Below are 19,815 nucleotides of genomic sequence, written 5' to 3'. Positions count from 1 at the left end.
GGAGCAGGGGCTTCTCGTTGTCGCCGACAACTCGGAAGCCCTCCGTCCTCCACTGACTGTCACTTATGGAGCCAATGGCATCGCAGAGAACATAGAAACCTGCCTCCTCTTTTCCCAGACCGTACCTAGGCCACATTGCAAAGTTCAATGTTGGAGATTTGCTTTTTAAAATGACATAATGTGCATCACTGACTATCGTGATCTACACAAAACAAAACAAACAAAGATACACTGTAATTCGTTTCTTAATACACAACTTCCAATGTTTATATCAAAACGTATCAAATTAATCAAATAAATCAAATTAAACCTTATCAAACATATCCCATTAAAACCGAACTTGGAGGATTATTTTCTTATCAACAATGCTTTTCTTATCAACTAATGTACTTTATGGCTTATCAATAGGTCATAAGATGTAATAATTCTTTACTGACCGATTACTAACCCCTGTTTCTTTGTTCCTGTATTGACATAGCCAGATTTCATTTCATGGGCATGAAATTGAGGAAACAGGAATATTGTTTTACTCTGACTTCTGCAAGCTGGATACCCTTTCTATTAATCACTTTTGGTTGTAACATAAGCAAAGAATGCAGAAATTCACCCTCTGGAGAGGCTGTCTGTCTGTCAGACCAGGCGAGTCTGTGGTTTACTTTAGAACGTTCCAGAACTGCTGTGTAAACGAACAATTTGGCACACATAGACTATGTATGCTATACTGCAATTATAATAAACAGCTGTCTTTAAGAACAACAGTTGAATTGACCTTTGTTGATCTCTAAATATGCCAATTGTAACAATATGCATGTGTTCTCTCTTTATCACTGGCAAAGGTTTTATACATCAAAGAAATATTTCGTAGCTTTGTACTGTACATGCAATACATAACACAATAGGAATGCAACAGTGTAAATAACATGCATATGAGTGGATGGCTACAGTATATTAGAGCTTTGGGGAACCAATGCTCTCCTCAGTGACATCAGGGGTCCTTCAGGGGGTTACCAGATAAATGATAGTTAACAACCAAATAGAACCTTAGTGCTCTGTAACTCAGAGAGTGTACAAAATACTAAATGGACGCTCCATTGAGTTCCACTCTCCGAGTTATATTAACATTGAGGATTTTACTGTGTAGATTCGGGTCCCAGAGAATATTAAATCCATGGTGTGTCCATGGCCAAATGCTTATCAAACTGGGGGCCCTTAAAATTAAAAAAGGTTAGAGCAAGAATCTAAGATTACAAGATAAGCATGGGACATAATCTGAATGTTCTCCCAGAAGTATTTGTTGTTCAGCACTGGGAGACATGCTTTTACAATCAAAGGTGTTAATATGAATGGGACAGAGATCTTAAAGCTGAATTCAAACTGGTTTTAAATATATTTTTCAGACTTGTCATTGTTTCCAAAACCACTCTTTTTTTAGTAATTGTTTGCTGTGCCTATATTTTGGTTATTTATCTTTTTTTCCCCTGCACAACAAGCATAAGTCGTGTATTTGCAACATAAGGATTTTTTTCCTGCAAGACAGGGATATAAGGGGCTATGTATAGCGACGAGCTAATGCTGGCTATGCTAAACAGCACTCTCAAATGCTGTGCTGGTGCTATTATGTATTCATAAAGATCATTGTTTTGTTCAATAACCGACAACTATATTGTCTCCCAGTGGAGTCTTTATTGAATGCCTGTGTGTCTACTCAGCTCCTTTTATATTTCTACCTTATAACACAGGACTGAGCACATGCATGAATAAACACATGCATAAATGTCCACATGCTGTATATGTAGACACAGTCACAAACATTACACATCAGGCACAGATGCACATACTCATAGCCTTACCTTTCAAGGGCTTCTTTTACTAGCTCCCGTGCACTGGAGTGTGTGGTGGCCAGGACACTCTTGTAATGGGCTCCTCGACAAATTTCACTGCCAAAGATCTTCAAGATGCCCGGAGCTGTTATCTGATTGGAAAGCTCTGATGGGTCATCCTCCATTGAAGTGTCTCCAGGTGTCACTAGATGACAGGACATGACAAGCAAAAGAAACGTCATTAAAATCTCAGCCACGGTGTTATTTCTGAGTTGATGCCAAACTTTTTCCCCCCACACAAACAAGATGTCCTCCAATGACAACAAAATGCGAGAACAGAACCAGGCGTGCAAAATCAGATATAGAAAAAAACGGCCATTGTGATGTTCTATATGACACTGTTTCTCAACGTCTGGTGGGGGGCCCACAAGAGGACCCCTAGATGCTAGGTTCATTGTTTACCTGGTATCCTGTAGTTTAAATGTACAGATTATTTTTTGATAGTATATTGTTTAGACTGATGCTAGGTTCTTGGTTTACCTGTAATCCTAGTTTACTGAGGCACTGCACTGTCTCTCTGCATTTGATGTATGTGTTTACCTTTATTGTAAGTCGCTCTGGATAAATGTCTGTCAAAAGCCTAAATTGTTGTTGTAAATTGTTGCAACTCTGAGAGTCACACTCTCAGAGTGTCCATTTGGACCATTTAGGGCCCACCACTCCCCTGGTGAGCCCCGGACCCGACAGAGTTGTTGAGAAACAGTGTTCTAACAGTGTTCTAGACTGAGCCACGGACATACTGCTGCCCTTCTGGGACTGGCCGGACAGCGATGACCTCAGGCCTCCGGTCAGGGCTGTCAGACTGGGGCTGGAAGCTGGGCCACGCAGGAAGACACCAGATAGGCGGTTGGTATGACGGCGGATGGGGCTCTTGCTGGGCTGTCGGATGGCCACACCCACACTCTCCACTGACCTGGTGGATGAACCGGAGGAGCCCGACCTGAGAGGGGTTGGAGAGGGATGAGGAGGGAGGAGAGATTAGGGATGGAGTAGGGATAAATATTTAAACAAGAAAACGAGAAAGCGACCCGAGGAAGATGAAATATTTGAGTAACAGGGTGGGAGATGTTAGAAGGAAAAGTGAAGACAAGAAGTCATTATCTTTTTTGGGGAGAAGATAAAGTCTGGTAGTCGACAGCAGTAAAGAAAAAGGGAAGGGTGCGGCAGTGGCTCAGGGTGGAGTGCAGGGTAGAGCGGCCGGATGGAAACCCCAAGGTTCCCAGTTCGATCCCCGGCTCCCCCTGAGTTTAGTGTCGAAGTGTCCTTGAACCCCTAATTGCCGCTGAACCCCTGATTGCTCCCGATGAGCAGGTTGGTGCCTTGCATGGTTTCCTCCGCCATTGGTGTATGAATGTGTGTGTGAATGGGTGAATGTAATGTACAATCTATGTAAAGCGCTTTGGATAAAAGTGCTATATAAATGCATCATTTAAGGACAAAAGAGTTGACATAATAAGGGGGAAGTATTATAAAAGTTATAACTGAATGAGAGAAAACAAGCAATAAAGATGAAGTGAATGATAAATGACTACGTGACTAGCGTCCCCAGAAACTGGAAACGTCATTCATCTATAAAGGCATCAGCAGCTGAAGTTATCCCTATACATGCAGCTAGCTATACATTTCTGACCAGAAAGCTTAAAGGTATAAATCAAGAAGCCACACATAGGCTACTTACGTTTCTACCACCAAAACAAGGCTGCAGTATCCACTCCCATTCGCCGCACAGTACCTCGCTCAGCTCTTTCAGTTCATTAATGAATAATAAAATAATAAAGTCTTGTTTTGCCTAGCTCAGACCAACCTCCTTAAGCTGCTTATCACAATGGTTCAAAGGCTCTCTGCCGTTGCACCACCACTTGGATATAAAATACTTCAGATTTTAGATTAATACCATTAGTATAGCAGCTAATGCACTCTGGGCTTTTCACTAATGATAGAAAAACAATGCGAGTGCCTCAAAAACTGATATTGACTGGTCTGTCCTTTAGTGCTGGGGAGGAGTTGAATAACATGTAGTTGAACTTTGGCTGCCAATGAAAATACTGCAGTATTTCATTAGATCTTTGTTGCTGTGCATGATAATTGGATATTTCCCAAACATTTATTATTGTTCAGCAGAGTTACTGTAGACCTAAATAAACAAACGTATCAAAATGTCAGACAATAATTATATTTTTATATTGGCCTATATACTGTATGTATAATTTTTTGGATGTCTATTAGTCTGCAGACCTTTCCTCTTGATTCCTCCTATTTTCATCTCCACTTATTTTTCCCCCCATCTAACAAGCTCTGACTTGTCCCCTGGTTCTGAGATGTGTCTAGAGTTTGTTGTGAATTTTGTATACAATATTTTGTAAAAGCATTATACTTTGACAAAATATAACTAATTGCAGGGTGGATGAAGTCTTAAACAGCTCCGTTTAGCAAAATGTTGGCCACACATGCCCTATAGGCAAACAAGTCAGAAATATTCTAGCTATAGGCCTACCTACACCACAGTTCCGTAAATTTGCTTTGACTCTGTCCTAAATAGGCTATACCAGTGGTGTAGTGGTGTAAGTAGCCTACACATCTACTCAAGTACTGTACTTAAGTACAATTTTGAGGTATTTTTCACTTTACTGGAGTATTTCCAATTTTCTGTACGTTTCCTTCTACTCCACTACATCTCAGAGTATTATACGTTGACCCCACTACAATTATTTGAAAACTTTAGTTACTAGTTAATTTGTAGATTTTGATAATTATTACAAAACATGCATTACCCACTTCAGCCCTATACATTTCGCCATTTGAAAATAGCCGATCTACAAATCATGATTTTACGGGACATCCTGCATAATGAGTACTTTCTACTTTTGATATTTTATTTTGATACCAATACATTTGTACTTTTACTCAAGTAGCCTATTTTTTTTAATTATGTAGGCTACTTTTACTTGTTGTAACAGAGTATTTCTACATTGCAGTATTGTATATACTTTTACTTAAGTAAAACATTGTAGTTCTTTTTTCACCACTGCTACTTACTGCTGAGAACCATCACTTGTCTTCCTCCCCAGCTTGAATCGTTTCTTGGCGGTGGCTGCAGGTAGACGCACCGGCGAAGAGGCGGCCGGCCTGGGTGGGAGAGATGTCAGATCCTCCGGGGAGAGCTTGATAAAATTCATTACCGTTCCCACGAGGCTTGGTATTGTTTCCCCCCAAAAAATAAAGACCCAGCAGCTCCTCGCTCAAGTTACTTTTTGAACATCAACGAAAAACTCCCATCACCTTCCATTGGATATGATGGTCTGCAGCACAGCTTCTCTCTGATTCATCGTAGAGAGAACAGGCAACTTTCATTGAATTGACGAAACCGCTGGGCTGGTTCAGTTTACACAGACGCATACCAGAACATGTGGTGCAGATGTTCAGGCTCCCATACAGCTGTTGTAACTGTTGAACTGTTGAAGTTCCAACAACCGGCTTCAAGTTACAGCTTGAATCTACTGTTACACTGACTGACGGAATAAGTGCTAACAAATTCCAACTCTCTAATGCACCGAAAGCTTAAACATGGTTTAACATTTTACCCCAAACTCTAAATCTCTGTTATAGAAAACGGGTTGCAGGCTAATTTGAATAAAATGTTATACAGTTATACTGTAGAATAGGCTATAAAAATATCATGTATTGTAGAGCCAGGCATACAGGACAATTTTCCTTTCCTTTCTCTTTTTTTTCCAAATTCAAGACGGACGCGGACCCACTTTACAGATGTGTGGTGAGAGCGCAACTGCTTGGAGATGCCAAGCTCACACCCACCACAGTACCGCAGACCCGTTGAATGAAATATTTCATTGTCAAGGTCTCCTACGTGGACTAAGCTTATGGGAACATCATGAAACGATATCCTCCTCTCTGGGAGAAAAAAAAGGGTCAACTCATGGAAATAAAGCTCAAAAGCTGCCCTCCCGTGCGCCATGAAGACTCTATTGTAGCTCTTGTAGACCAAACGAACTCGCATAGCTCCATCTTCTGGCTGAATCAAGCATAGATTTCAGAATTATTTATACAAAGTGAGATGCTGGAGCCTGCCTGGTTGGAACCATATAGGGTTGGAAGTGAACCCATAGCCTACATGTTGATGTGGATCAGTGGATGAGAAGAGATGAGATGAGTTAATGAAGACTTCGATTGGTCGAAAGGTAAAAGCTTTCAATTAAGTACAGATAAGGATTGAGGGTGTTTGGGTTAGGGGGAAATTAATTAATGTAGCCCCTTGAATATTATATATTATATTGTATACCGATTAATGCAAGCCTGTGTGTGTGTGTGTGTGTGTGTGTGTGTGTGTGTGTGTGTGTGTGTGTGTGTGTGTGTGTGTGTGTGTGTGTGTGTGTGTGTGTGTGTGTGTGTGTGTGTGTGTGTGTGTGCGCGTGTGCCGGTGTGCGTGTGTGTGTGTACCACAGTGATATAATTAACCACTAGATGGAGTACTTTGTCCTTTTTAAATACCTGGACCAACGTTTGGCCAGCCACTCTAGGTTGTGTTATTGAAGCATTATTGCTGCTTTTGTTATACTATAATAAATACTACTACTAGCTAGCAGCTGCAGCAGCAGCAGCAGCAGCAGCAGTAGTAGGCTAGTAGTAGTGGCAGACTGGCAGTAGTAGTAGTAGTCATAGTAGGCTAGTATAGGTCGTAGTTCAGGTGGATCATAGAATTCAAGCCAGGAATTATAGGAAACCAAAGAATATAAAATCCCCAGGGCTATGTAGGCTATGTAGGCTATGTATGTATGTATGTATGTATGTATGTATGTATGTATGTATGTATGTATGTATGTATGTATGTATGTATGTATGTATGTATGTATGGCAGATTCATCTGGTTTCCAGGCTAATGTCATGACTCATGCCTTGTCATGCCATGTCATGCCAATGAATGATTAGGCAAATACAGAAGGAGGAAGCACACACCTGTGTTGATGAGGGGCTGGCCATGGCAGGTAATAGTATTGACAAAGGATGAGTCATGCCAATGAATGATGCCATCTCATGCTATGTCATACCATGCCATATGCCATGTCATGTCACGACCTTCCAGTCCATGCCATGCTACTTTTTATATTATGAATGTAGTTGAACTATACAGCAAAATGACTGTAGTTAAGGTTAAACTACATGTATGTTAATGCTTAATGGGCCCTTCGATGGAACTGGACTGCACGGACATCGACAATTTACTAAAATTAAATGTATAGGTTAATCAAATATCAAATGTGTGGGCCCCTCCTCTGTATTTACAGCAGTGATTATCGTTGGGTTTGAGGCCCTTCAAGGGCTCCTGAGCTCCAAGGGCTCCTCCTGGGGCCCTTCCATATATGATGGAATATGATTAAGGATTTCATATCATACACACCATACCTGTAACTTTCACTAGCCCCCCAAAAAAATAATTGAAAAGAAAAAAGGGGGGGGGGGGGGGGCTAAAATATTGGCGGCCCCAGGGCCCTTGCGGGGGTTAATCCGTCCCTGGGTCGTCGATATGCTGAGAAGTGTGAAACATTTGTGAAATTTCCCACATTTCCCATTTTATCAACACTTTTTATCTTATCTTATAGGGAGGATAACTAGCCTTGATATCTGGTATCTGACCGAAAGGAAAATCTGTGCTGGCACGCCCAAGTTTTTAGTGTGTGCGCGTGTGCGTGCGTGTGTGTGTGTGTGAGTAAAGGCGGGGCCTACGGTGTAGTGGGCGGGGCCGTCTCTCCATCACGACAACCTCCGGATGGATGACTAGTTTTGCAACGGAAGAGTGTGTGTATGTATTTCTACTGACCACGGAGGACGGCGAGAAGTGAAGGCTGTGTAGAAAGAAGACTGGCTGTTGTTTAAAGTGCCTCACCACCACGGCTCCGTTCGTTTACACGTGAGATTGGCATGTGAGAAACAAGTCTGTTTCCTATGCGAAGGACTAAACATAGTGGTGGCAGAAGAAAGGGAGCGACCTGTCAGATCAGAAGCAGGAAAAGATCAGATTGATCCCCCACGGAGATGGAGCGGCTCTGCGGACCAAAGCTCCCGTTCTGGGTATGTAGAGTAGACCACAGTACTAGGGGGTTGTTGGCAGTGGTGGAAGAAGTACTGAGTACTGACATGTTTTTACTGACAAGTAAAAGTATCGATACTGCAATGTAGAAGTACTCTGTTGCAAGTAAAAGTCCGATATTCAACATTTACTTGAGAGTCCCTTTTCCCGATTTTGTACAGTTGTTACCTTGCAACGTTTTGGCTTTTTTAAAAACAACTATAACGGGAAGTCCGTGAAACTGCATTGTGAATTCACTGCTAAAGTCTGTCCTGAACGTACTCGTCTACCAAGCTGACATACTGCTTGTCTGAGATAGTAGGTAGGCTAATGTAACAACTCTTTTAATTCGTAACGTGTCCATAGTTGTAGTAGTGCCTGTTGCAGCTAATGTGAGGTCAGGTATACGCCAGTGAAATCAAGACACTGAAGTGTTATCGTGTCCACATATGTTGTTTACAAATAGTACTTACTTAATCCTCACGTAAGGACTTAGTAGCTTAATGCAGTGGTTCAAACAAATATGATTATTTTTGGGCGCCCTGAAAAGGTTGAGAACCATTCTGTATAGACCACCGTCGACAGGACCCTCTGTTCAGACTCGGGTTGGGCTCTCTCTTGGGTTAAGAATGTCCACCTGACTTTTTGACTTCCCGGGTATTCCAATAATGTCTCAGTGGCTTAAAACTCAGAAGTTCATCTGAGGTCATCTAAAGCTGTTGTGTTATTGCTCATTCAGTGGTAGTGAACACAGGAAAGTTGGGCAAAGACTTCAGGTGCCCACTGTTCTCCCCCCAAAGTGCCCAGATTTCCCTAGTGCCCACTCTTCCTAGTGCCCAGTTTTCCTGGTGCCCGATCTTCCTGGTGCCCACTCTTCCTGCTGCCCACTCTTCTCTAGTGCCCCCCCCCCAAGTGCCCACTATCCTGGCATTTTTCCCTAGTGCCCAGAATGTTTTGGTGTCCACCTTTCCTGTTACCCTAGTGGTGGGTTTGGTTTTCAGTTAGATCAGGAGCCTCCCTGACAACTCAACCTTTGTCTAATTAGTATAAGATCAACCCCCATTGCCTTTGATTGCACTGTCAGTGTTTGGAGAAAGGCTGTTGATCACAATTCATTGCAATATTCAGCAGCCCCACCAGCTGATGGTTCAGAGTAGGCATTGCCTTAATAAAATATGCACGCCTTTGTATTTATTTCATGATTCTCAGAGCTGTATTTCAGCAAACTAATTGTGGTGCTGTCACGATTACAAATTTGACTTGACGATTAATTGTCACACAAATAATTGCTATTACCGATTTAATTGTGTTTTTGGCATTGAACATATGAATAAATAATTAATTTCTGTTTGTCTTTTAGGATTCGTAATAAAAAGTTGCACAGGGCAGATATGACAAATAACTTAAATATACAAAAAAAATACTGACATTTAATAATTTTGTACTTTAAAAAAAAGAAATGGCGGTTAATAGAAGATCTACAAGCTTACAACGCGTTCGATTGGCTAGCGAGATGCATGACGAAATAGAAACCTATAAATAGGTGTGTCACTTCACAAAATCATTTATATTTTTTGAAGTGAGCTCCCACCAGACAAGCTAACATTGGTCAAGTGACACGTGATAATATGTAATATAAATAGGTAAGACAGGATTAATCAGGAACAGTACTGGCGGAGACCTGTGCTCCGAGGAGCACATTTTCTAGTTTTTATTTTATTTGAAAATGTCTGAACATTTTTCAACATGGAAACGATTAAAAATAATTGTGGTTATCTAAAATAATTGCGATTAGACGATTATGTAATAATTGTGACAGGCCTAACTAATTGGAACAAAAACTATTATTAAATGCTCTCTAACATTTTTCAAGCTTAGGTACACTGTTTTAAGCCAAGAGACACACAGACACACTAAGAACAGGAAGTGAAAATGACAAAATCACTGTGATGATTGGAAATCAAAACAGTGATGACTCATTATTGTAATTAGCTTGTAATTTAGCCCTCAGCTTTTGATCTCATTCATTATTTCAAGCCAAGGCCACTACTTGTCATTGGTCGCACCTTCATGCATCAAAACCTTTGTCCTTCCTTAGACCGTGCTATGAGAAGGCATAATTCATAGATGGTTGTGGAGTGTGGATAACAACTTCCTGTCTCACTTATTTTCCTTTGTTAACTGTTGAGACAGAGTGGGGATGCTCGGAGAATGTGTAGGATCGGTACAGGCTTCTGGCAGGACTCAAACCAAAGCCGGCATGTGTGGAGGAAGGTGTCTTTAGTCAAAAGACAAACTGATTTAAAACCATGACAACAGAACATGAATGTGAAGTTTGTGAACTTAGGTTAGTGTGTGTGTGGTGACTCTGAGTGGGAATGCTTCTATATACTAAATCACCTAATTTGACCTTATTCAGAAGTCCGATTTGTGTTAAATTGAGATAAAATATGGAAGTAGTAGTACAGCACATTGTTGTGTAATTCAGGAAATCTTGTGTTTTCATTTGGACATTTTTCCCACAATAGAGTGCTTACTTTCAGACCGCAAAGACTGCTAAGCTCACAGAAATTCAGGAAATGAGAGTTGTGAAACTCCTGATTTCACTTCAGGGTGAGAAGGATCTTGCAGCTTAAGGCCTATATCACATTTCTGTAAAAGAGGTACAGTATATACTGTATGAGACCTGTAACATCAAGGAGGCTGTGTCAAAAACATTCTTTGCTTGCTGTAGTTGTGGTTTGCAGAATGTAGTTTCCTTAGATGTGTTAGTAGGCCTACTGGTGCAATAGCCTATTGTTTTTGTGTCACTTAATGTTAGACTCGGCCTATATTATAAAAAAAATCTGTAAGAACAATTATGGTCCTAAACATACTGAGGCAACACACCTGTCTATTTATTGCTTGATCTGCGACATGACCCATCACCTACATGTTAACTGCCCTCTTGTGGCATGATGACAGACGAAGAATACCCCAAAACATAAACAAGTCTATGGCCAACACAAAAAAACCCAACCAAAAACACCTATTTTGCCTCCAACATCTGTGATCCATGAATCTCACACGTTGTGTAGCTCTGGGCACTTCCTCTAGTTTTTTTTATTGGGTGTTGGTGGTTGTTGCCCATAGGCCTAAATTTATAATGGGAAAAATCCTAAAAATCATAACCATATCCATCAATGCACCAAAGAGTGCATAACATTTGAATTGAATGTTAGAATCAGTAATGGCGACAGAAACACACAATGCAGAGCATTTCCCTCAAGCACGATGTCAAAAAATAAATAAATAAAATCACAGAAAAGCATACTGACGACACATGGCTACAGTCAGTTCAAAGGACATGGACAACTTAAAGCCACATCACAGTCAAATATGGCCAACAGCAGTTTCCTCACCTCCTGCAGACAGCCTTAACAGTAGTCTGTCTCCCACAACTCAAAAGCTATTGGTCTAACAGGGACCATATGGTGACCATGCTGCAGCCAGCGTAGTCTCAGAAGCCCCTGAGCGCTTCATGACAAAAGCTCAGAGAAATATGTCACCTCCCAGGCTCCCACTCTACCTGCGCTACATACTGTATGTCAAAGTTCATTGAATTTGTTTGACTTTTGTTGAATAGCATTTCTTTTGCTTTCATTGATGATAAGCAATCAAGTTCCCTTTATCAGAACGAGAAACTGGGACAGTTGTTTAGGAGCTTTTAAAATCACACAATGCTTCAAGGAGTTGCATTCAATACATCATTTTTTCCTTGCTTTCATTGGTGTTCTGTATAGCTGGGAAAAAAATCTGGTCAAAACTAGTGCTTCGTATTAAGAGTACAGTGTTACGATCTGCCCACAATATGTACTGTATGTTGGAATAATGTGATACTGGCCTGGGTTTACAATAGGATATTTATTATCACAATATGAATCATAATGTAAACCTTTTTTTATGAATAACCCCTGGTAGAACATTTTTAGACTCAGACTTGTCTTAATTAATTTTCTCCTACAGAGTTGTCAGTTCTGTTTTTAGTCTCTAAAGACTAACCGTCAGTGATATCACTTTTGTGCCACATGCATATTGTGAATTATTTCTATCACTTTCTATCACTATCAAGTATTGTATGACAAAGGATTGCTAAAACACATTCCCTTTTAACAGGTATTTGCATTAGATATCCTATATATTGCATACATTTGCTTCACATTCACAATTGAATGAGGTCAACAAATGTACAAATTTATTTGCGTCATTGGGACTTTCATGTGGTGGCAACAGTCCATTGACTGGACTGTTGCCACTAACATCGAGTCTCCGTCTGTCTGTCTGTTATTATAGTACATAATTATTGCCCATCAATCATCTTTTAAAGATGTCCACTTGTTGTCACTGCTTCAAAGAGCTTTTTCTTTTTTACTATTATGATTAATGTGATGACTGTCATTGTAAAGTCAACCAACTGTTAAGAAGATTAGTATGTGGTTCCAGTGGAGTCACATTTAGTTTAAAACAGATCTCCTGTCTGTGCCTTGAGTCCTCTCTCCCATATCTGGACTCTGCCCAAATTAATGACATTTATTTTAATATTAATGAGAGTGGTCCATTGTCACTCACTACCACTCCTCCCTAGAACAGGTGTGAGATGGTGTTTGTTCAAGCGTTTCCCTTTTGTTCAGAAACGGGTTGGGTTGGGTGGATTTCAGAATGCATGGATTATGGCTGTCTCATTGATTGTCAGTAATACTAATAATAAACTTTATTTATATAGCACCTTTCATGACTGATGTGAAAAATGTGAAAATAGCAGATCTAAAAGCTCACAATGCATCGTATCTCGGTGCATTGGGAGCTTGTAGATCTGCTCTCTTTTAGTGCGACACTCTTGTATGATGAAGTGGGGCATTCATTTATGAAAAAACGTTTTGAAATATGGAGATAAGTGGTTTCTGAAATACACATTTTGCATCATACAGCTCAAGGCTCTTTACTTTGCATATACTGCAGGCTATTACTATACTAATATTGGCAGCTATCAAAAGCCATACATTATCCCTCCTTACAATGCTCAAAATATATTTTCAATGGCAGGCGATTGACTATTGGAACAGACCATACTACAAATGTCTGACTAATTTCTTTGCTTTGTGAGTTTTCTCCAGTTTGAAACCTCCATCAACTATTGTTTATCACATTTAATCAGGGCTATTATAAACACGGCCCCTTCCTATACAAACAAACCCATTGTAACTGCAAATTCATTGAAATCACCCGTCCTTGCTTCTGGTGACTCATACTGCCCTCCTATGTGAGGGGGCCATGTTTTTTCCATTACTTTTTTCATTCATTTATTTTTTATTGTATTTAATTTTTTTCATTTCCCTCTAAAAATAAAAAAGATATATGATGTATTGAAAAAACACAGCCCCCTCACGCATTACAAGGACAATATCAGTCACCAGAACCAAGGACGGGTGTTTTCGATGAATCTGTCATGATTAAAATGGAGTTTGAAGTTACAATGGGTTTGTATAGGAAGGGGCCGTGTCTGATAAAATAAATATCAAATATCTAAATACTGGATCAAGTAACTTAAAAACTGTCTGGGGTGCTCACAAAAGCCTGAGTAGGCTTGTCTGATAAAAATGAATATCAAATATCTAAATACTGGATCAAGTAACTTAAAAACTGTCTGGGGTGCTCACAAAAGCCTGAGTAGATGTAAAAGTGACAGCAAACATGTTTAAAAGTGAAATATCCCTTTAAACCATAGAGTAGATACACTTGTCCATTGTCTTGTCCGAAAAAACACAAAAAGTTAGAATACAGAGATAAAAGGTTTCTCCCCGCAGACAGCGTGTGCGTGTGTGTGTGTGTGTGTGTGTGTGTGTGTGTGTGTGTGTGTGTGTGTGTGTGGGTGTGGGTGTGTGTGTGTGTGTGCGTGCGGAATACTAGAAAGCATGTTGCATAATTTGTTTGTCTGTAAATCCACATGGGACATTCCCATACCTTCAGGGTTTTAATGGACTATGCCTGTTAACTAGGTTATTAATGCCCACTGTATTGACATCAAACCAGATATTGTAAATGTTGAGATGGCTAACATAACCAAACAAAGCATCAAAAGCAGGCAAAATTAAAATAATCGATACATAAACCACCTTATCAGGATTCACATCCATAGGAAATAACTGCGCACTCCTCCAAAAAGCTTTATTTCATGAGTTCAACAAAAATAACGTGTTTCACAAATGTGCTTTGTCAGGTTCATTTCTAAAACTTTGAACAACACGTTTCAGGTTAATTTCTAAATCTAGATTTAGAAATGCTTTTACAATGTATGTATAATAACAGGGAATGTACAGTATGTAATGGGGAGAGAGTGTGCACTGTGCACTCTGCCAGTGTTTTATTTCCTGATTTCCTTTTCCCCATTGTATATAGTACAGTGTACAGTATACAGTAATCTATAGGGCTAGTATTTTGTAGTTGGGAACGGGGCCAAATGGAATTGGACCAAATCACGTGCAACTATGCAATCCACCAGGTTTTTTTTTTCTTTCTTTCACAACCTTCACTGCCACCAACAAAGTCAGACTGAAATGTGATTTGGATATAATTTGCTTAACAAAACCTTTCGTCCTAATTCCTACATTGAGAGAACCATAGTCTAAAGTATCCTTCATTTGAGACATAATGTCCGCAAGTATGGAGTTAAACTTTACTTGCATGTAAATAATCTACGTTGTGCCTTCAGGGTTGATCATTGCATAATGGTATATAATTGACATAGAAATCCACAGATTATGTTTCTGAAACTGTATGACTAAAAAAGATCAAAGATTAGCACAAAGCTAAATCTTACCATCAGATCCCCATGGTCCTGCGGCCCTGACTTGCTAGGTGCTATGCGACAATCCCACTGAGTAACAGGATTCATTAGGTGGAAAATTACTTGATTATGAGCGGAAATGAAAATAGACTAATTAGCTTCAGTTCATCATCATCAAAGGGATTAGGCAAAATTATATCAGGGTCACATTTTATTTTGTCATTGCAAGGGAATTGTCTACAGCTTCTCAACATTTTTAGTTTCAGGTTTCAGCTCTTAGTGCTGCCGATACCCCTTCATGAGTGAGAAATACGAGAGAGGGTACATAATGCATTTAGTGGAGAGTGGAGACTGTAGCAAGTTACATGAAATCATGGCAATTTCTGTGCCTTTCTAAATGTCTGCTTTCTTCTGACCTTTAATGGCTTTTACTTCCCATAATAAGTGGTTTCTGTCAGCTGTCTGCTTGCAAGTGCCGTGGCGTGAACTATAAAATATATTTTATGTGGTTGCATCCTCCTAAAAGGTTCAAATAGTTCAGTTAGTGTGTGTACATGTATCTTTTTGTCAGCTGCGGGCTATTATCTAAACACTTGTCTCTGTGCACTCAAACATTTATCAGGCTTTCGCTGTGATTAATGCCTGAGTTGAAACCACCACCTGTGTCTTCCATGATAAAAGTGTGAGGGAGTTGAGCTTGTGCAAGTAACACATTCTTTAGTGCAAAAAAGGCAAGTTTAGAGTAGACATTCATTTTACAATTCGCTAAATAACTGTACATTGGCACAGTCTTCTAAATATATTTTATAAGCACCTATACTTTATTTTCTTGACATTGTCCTAATATTACCTTTTTACTAGTTCGCTTGAGGAAAGATTTTATGCAGTCATTGCACATAATCAATTTTAGAAGCGTAATCACTTTTGTTGTACCCACAAATAGCGAAACAAGCAAACAAGCTCAGTAGCACACAACACATTGCAATCTTGTACATCTATTTTAGACCGTTTTTGACCATTTTTGTTAGTTCCTCAAACATCATGTCTCACCGAGCCACCAGCCTAGTCCCACTCGGTTGTCTTTCCCTATAGCAGTCTGCCCGTGTCTGCAATTTGACATTGCCTACTACTACATACATTTGCTCTACCCAGATACAAAGTGATTGTAGGGGATTGTAGAGATGACTCTCTCACCAGAGAGCGGTGGAGGATTGGAAGCCTCTCCTACTGTAGCATGAGCCACTGTTGTCCTTATTATGCGAAGGACCCATTATTGAAGTCATTTGTGATATGACTCTTTGATAAGGTGCAGAATGCATTAATGCAATGTGCTTGCCATCCGTAATCTTGCCAAACCGTAATCTTTAAACTCCTCAAGTCTTGTTGGTCACCAACATCAAACTTGATCAAACAGATGAGATCTGTAAAGGGTTATCGGGTATTTCAATTTGGCATTTTTCTTATTAGGCCAACCCTCAAGTTGCGTGGTGCCTGATTAGGCCGGCGCCCGAGTAGTTAGTTACATGAAGGATAAATAATCAGAATAGGATAAATCTTCTCCGATGTCCTACAGTATTTCCAATGGTGGGGTTCATTGCATGTTGAATCATATATTTTAAATATGTCAGGTAGAAATGTCCCCATTCTTCATTTCCATGTCACTTTAAGGTATTAAGCCAGGGTTTAATTTTTACTCATGACTAGTGCAGTACAATAGCCTACCTGTTATCAGGGTACTTAAAGGCCTGGAGCTGTGTAGAACTCCATGGGTCGGCTGATCCCTTCTTTGTCCTTCTTTAGCGGGCTACGGGCATTGCCCGTTCGGGGCAGTAACGTCATATTGATCATGTCAGTCATCTCTGTATTTGGGCAAAAACGAACGACTTAATTGGGCATAAATTGGACAGACACACACACACAAATACACATTCCTTGAAATGTATAGATGGATTTATAGATAGATCTGAAATAGACAATTCTGTAGATGTATGTGCCTTTTACTTGCCTTTTGTGAGCACTTGTGTTTTTGAATGACTTTCTGAAATGCGTTTCAGAGAGTGCATTTTTTATATTCTTTAAATGTTTTACGGAACTGCCGTTTTATTATTTTTGACTTGGTACTTGCATGGCGACTTGCACTGTACAGTACAAGTCACTTTTCTCCCCCACTCTCTTCAGGATGTGGACTGGAAGTCAACGATGGCTACTAATGTACATACTGTATATTAGAGCCTTTCGGCCATTTGCGTAACTCCATTATCTTGGATTGCCAGGCTTAATTTGGAGGAATGGAGGCTCCAGCCCCAGGTTTCCCCCCAAGCCTAAAAGGGAAAATACAAATAATGACATTATGTTTGGGTTAATTCTAAATGCTTATTACATTTTCTGTCCAGTCATTCACAGACCCTGGGTGTATCCATTTTCGTTTATTTTATTTGGGTGACAACCACAGACAAATAAGTATCGGTGTACGACATAAATGGAGAAAAAAAAATCTCAATTAGAATCAAATTATCCCATGCCCTGAGAGTAATCTGAAGAGAACAAGGCTGTAGCCCCACCCCCAAATCTGAGGATACATGGGACAGTGTTACGATATCTGACGTCGAGTAGAGAGATGATACTGTAACAGCTGGCCAGGGATGAACCGCCATAGCACTAGACCATACTATACACACACACACAACAAAAAAAAACAAATGTCGACTATTGCTTACATTGCACACACACACACGCACGCGCACACACACACACACACACACACACACACACACACACACACACACACACACACACACACACAACAAAAAAAACAAATGTCGACTATTGCTTACATTGCACGCACACACACACACGCACACGCACACACACACACACACACACACACACACACACACACACACACACACACACACACACACACACACACACACACACACACACACACACACACACACACACACACACACACACACACACACACCTACTGCCATACATTTCCACATACGCCCATGCCCATCCACAGACACAGATGCTAGTGTGTGTTGTATGACAGATATCTACAAGCTTGCAGCTGTGTTTATCTTCTGTCACTTCAGTGGGTGGGCCTACAACTGTTAGTCCATGGAAACACATTTACAGCTGCCTTATAGTCGTAGCCAAAATGTCATTCACACACATGTACATGTATGAGATTGCTACGTGGAATGCGCTCCCTCTGCCTGTTTTCATTCTTTTAGCAGCAAAATACTGTTAACATAATCACAGTCATAGATTGTAAAAGGAACATTGGACGTTGCTGTCAGGACTAGTTCCCAGTCGCTCCCTGGTGGTGACATCTTCATTCTTTAGAACCACACACACACTACACATCCTGTAGTCTTATCTCATGTTGGAAGATAAAGTTATTTACTCAATTACTTGCTGATGTGAAATGTGATCTCCCAGCAACAGAGGAGGAGCCCTAAAGTAAAGATTACTCAAGCCATCTCTGATTCTGAGATCTAAATATATTGGTGCTGTCCTTGTGCACTGAGTGTTAACCACTTAAACCCCATTAGGTTGAGCAGAGTCCCTCAGGACCCTATTTTCTGTTTTCACTCTACATTAAATATCTTCGCTGAAAATAGCAGATCGACAAGCTCACGCTTTATTTTCAGCGAAAGTTTCCCTCAGAATGCGGAATACGGATGCTGGCGTTCAAGTAACCATGTGTAAACTTTTTTTCTCACTGCACAGTATTCTTAGACTGGGTGTGTAACTCAGCTGCGTTTCATGCAAATTAAAGTTCGTTCATGGTTTACCATTTGTAATTTGTAAGGACACATGGCATGCTTTATCGTGTAGTTCAGTCTTTTTTGTTTTCATGCTTTGCAGAGCATTTTCATGTACAGCTGGATATATAGCTGTTTGTTGGAAATGGCAGATCTACAAGCTTGTAGCACGGCACTCGGTGCCACGCTATGAGCTTGTATATCTGCTATTTTTGAATGGCCAAAGTGTAAAATAATGCTTTTTTAGCTCAAATCAAAAAATGACACAAATGTGTTCCAGGTCTTAATGGGTTAAAGAATTTAAACTGGTACAGTTTAATAATAAAGTATACAAATATATCGAGCATCATGATAGTTCAGGCAGGCACGGCAGTCAGGCAGTATTCCACATTCAGCCTCACACAAATTCCCTTCATTCTCATTCGCTGACAAGCTAACTGTCTTTTTAAGCAGAACACCATTCACTCTTCATACTGCATGCTCAGCGTTTGGTTCACAGCACCGTTCCTGCAGCCTGTCTGTCAGTGGTGGAAAAAGTACTCAAATTTTTTACTTAAGTAAAAGTATCAATACTGCCATGAAAATACTCCGTAAATTCAAAATGTATTTAAAAGTAGTTTGTAAGAGTACAAAAGTATTGGTATCAAAATGTACTTAAAGTACCCAAAGTAGAAAGTACTCATTACGCAGAATGCCCCATTTCACAAGTTTTCAAATGTGTAAAATGGCAGATCTACAAGCTCACAATGCGTCGCATCAGGACGCATAGATCGGCTATTTTCAAATGGCCGAAATGTATATAGGGCTGAAGTGGTTAATGTATGTTTTGTAATAATCAAAATCTACGAAATAACTAGTAGCTAAAGTTTTCAAATAATTGTAGTGGAGTGAAAGTACAATATTTGCCTCTGAGATGTAGTGGAGTAGAAGTAAAAGTACCTCACAATTGTACTTAAGTACTGTACTTGAGTAAATATACTTAGTTACTTTACACCACTGCTGTCTGTGATCAAACTCCCTCCACCTATCTGTGGCATTTAGTTCTTCACGATGTTGAATGTATGATTCTGTGGATTGTATATGATGTCATGTCTGTGTATCTTAACTCATGCCCTTGGAGCGTTCAACGTTATGTTTATGCAATAACTCTGTTTCTTAGCCTCTGCTTCTTAGGGGGTTAGTTATCTCAGATTCTATGTCATGCTTGCACAGATAATCTGCAGTATCACAGGAGTCATATACCGCCCAACCGAATGC

The 19,815-nt window shown here is 40.1% G+C and overlaps 2 protein-coding genes across 5 annotated transcripts in view; one reads left to right on the top strand and one right to left on the bottom strand.

Moving 5' to 3' along the window:
* The window catches only part of radil2b (Ras association and DIL domains 2b), a 25,643-nt gene extending 20,288 nt beyond the window's left edge, over window positions 1-5,355 (bottom strand). For 2 of the 3 annotated variants that reach the window (XM_084079382.1, XM_084079383.1), the window contains exons 1-4: window positions 4,917-5,352; window positions 2,621-2,820; window positions 1,851-2,025; window positions 1-125 (exon numbers count right to left, since the gene is read on the bottom strand). The exon at window positions 1-125 is cut by the window's left edge and continues 108 nt beyond it. In XM_084079382.1, the coding sequence (XP_083935508.1) occupies window positions 1-125; window positions 1,851-2,025; window positions 2,621-2,820; window positions 4,917-5,056 (640 nt within the window). In that variant the 5' untranslated portion in view covers window positions 5,057-5,352. Of the gene's footprint in view, window positions 126-1,850; window positions 2,026-2,620; window positions 2,821-4,916 lie in introns of all 3 variants that reach the window. The other variant, XM_084079384.1, reaches the window with a different exon arrangement.
* A 2,335-nt stretch (window positions 5,356-7,690) lies between these two features.
* Window positions 7,691-19,815, top strand: part of abcc3 (ATP-binding cassette, sub-family C (CFTR/MRP), member 3) — a 47,446-nt gene continuing 35,321 nt past the window's right edge. For both annotated transcript variants that reach the window (XM_084078959.1, XM_084078958.1), the window contains exon 1: window positions 7,691-7,964. In XM_084078959.1, the coding sequence (XP_083935085.1) occupies window positions 7,929-7,964 (36 nt within the window). In that variant the 5' untranslated portion in view covers window positions 7,691-7,928. The remainder of the gene's footprint in view (window positions 7,965-19,815) is intronic.

The sequence above is a fragment of the Gymnoscopelus microlampas genome (genome assembly GCF_963454915.1).
Source record: "Gymnoscopelus microlampas genome assembly, chromosome: 14".
Lineage (NCBI taxonomy): Eukaryota > Metazoa > Chordata > Actinopteri > Myctophiformes > Myctophidae > Gymnoscopelus > Gymnoscopelus microlampas.
The sequence above is the reverse complement of the archived record's forward strand: the minus strand, read 5'-3'. Positions and strand labels throughout refer to the sequence as shown.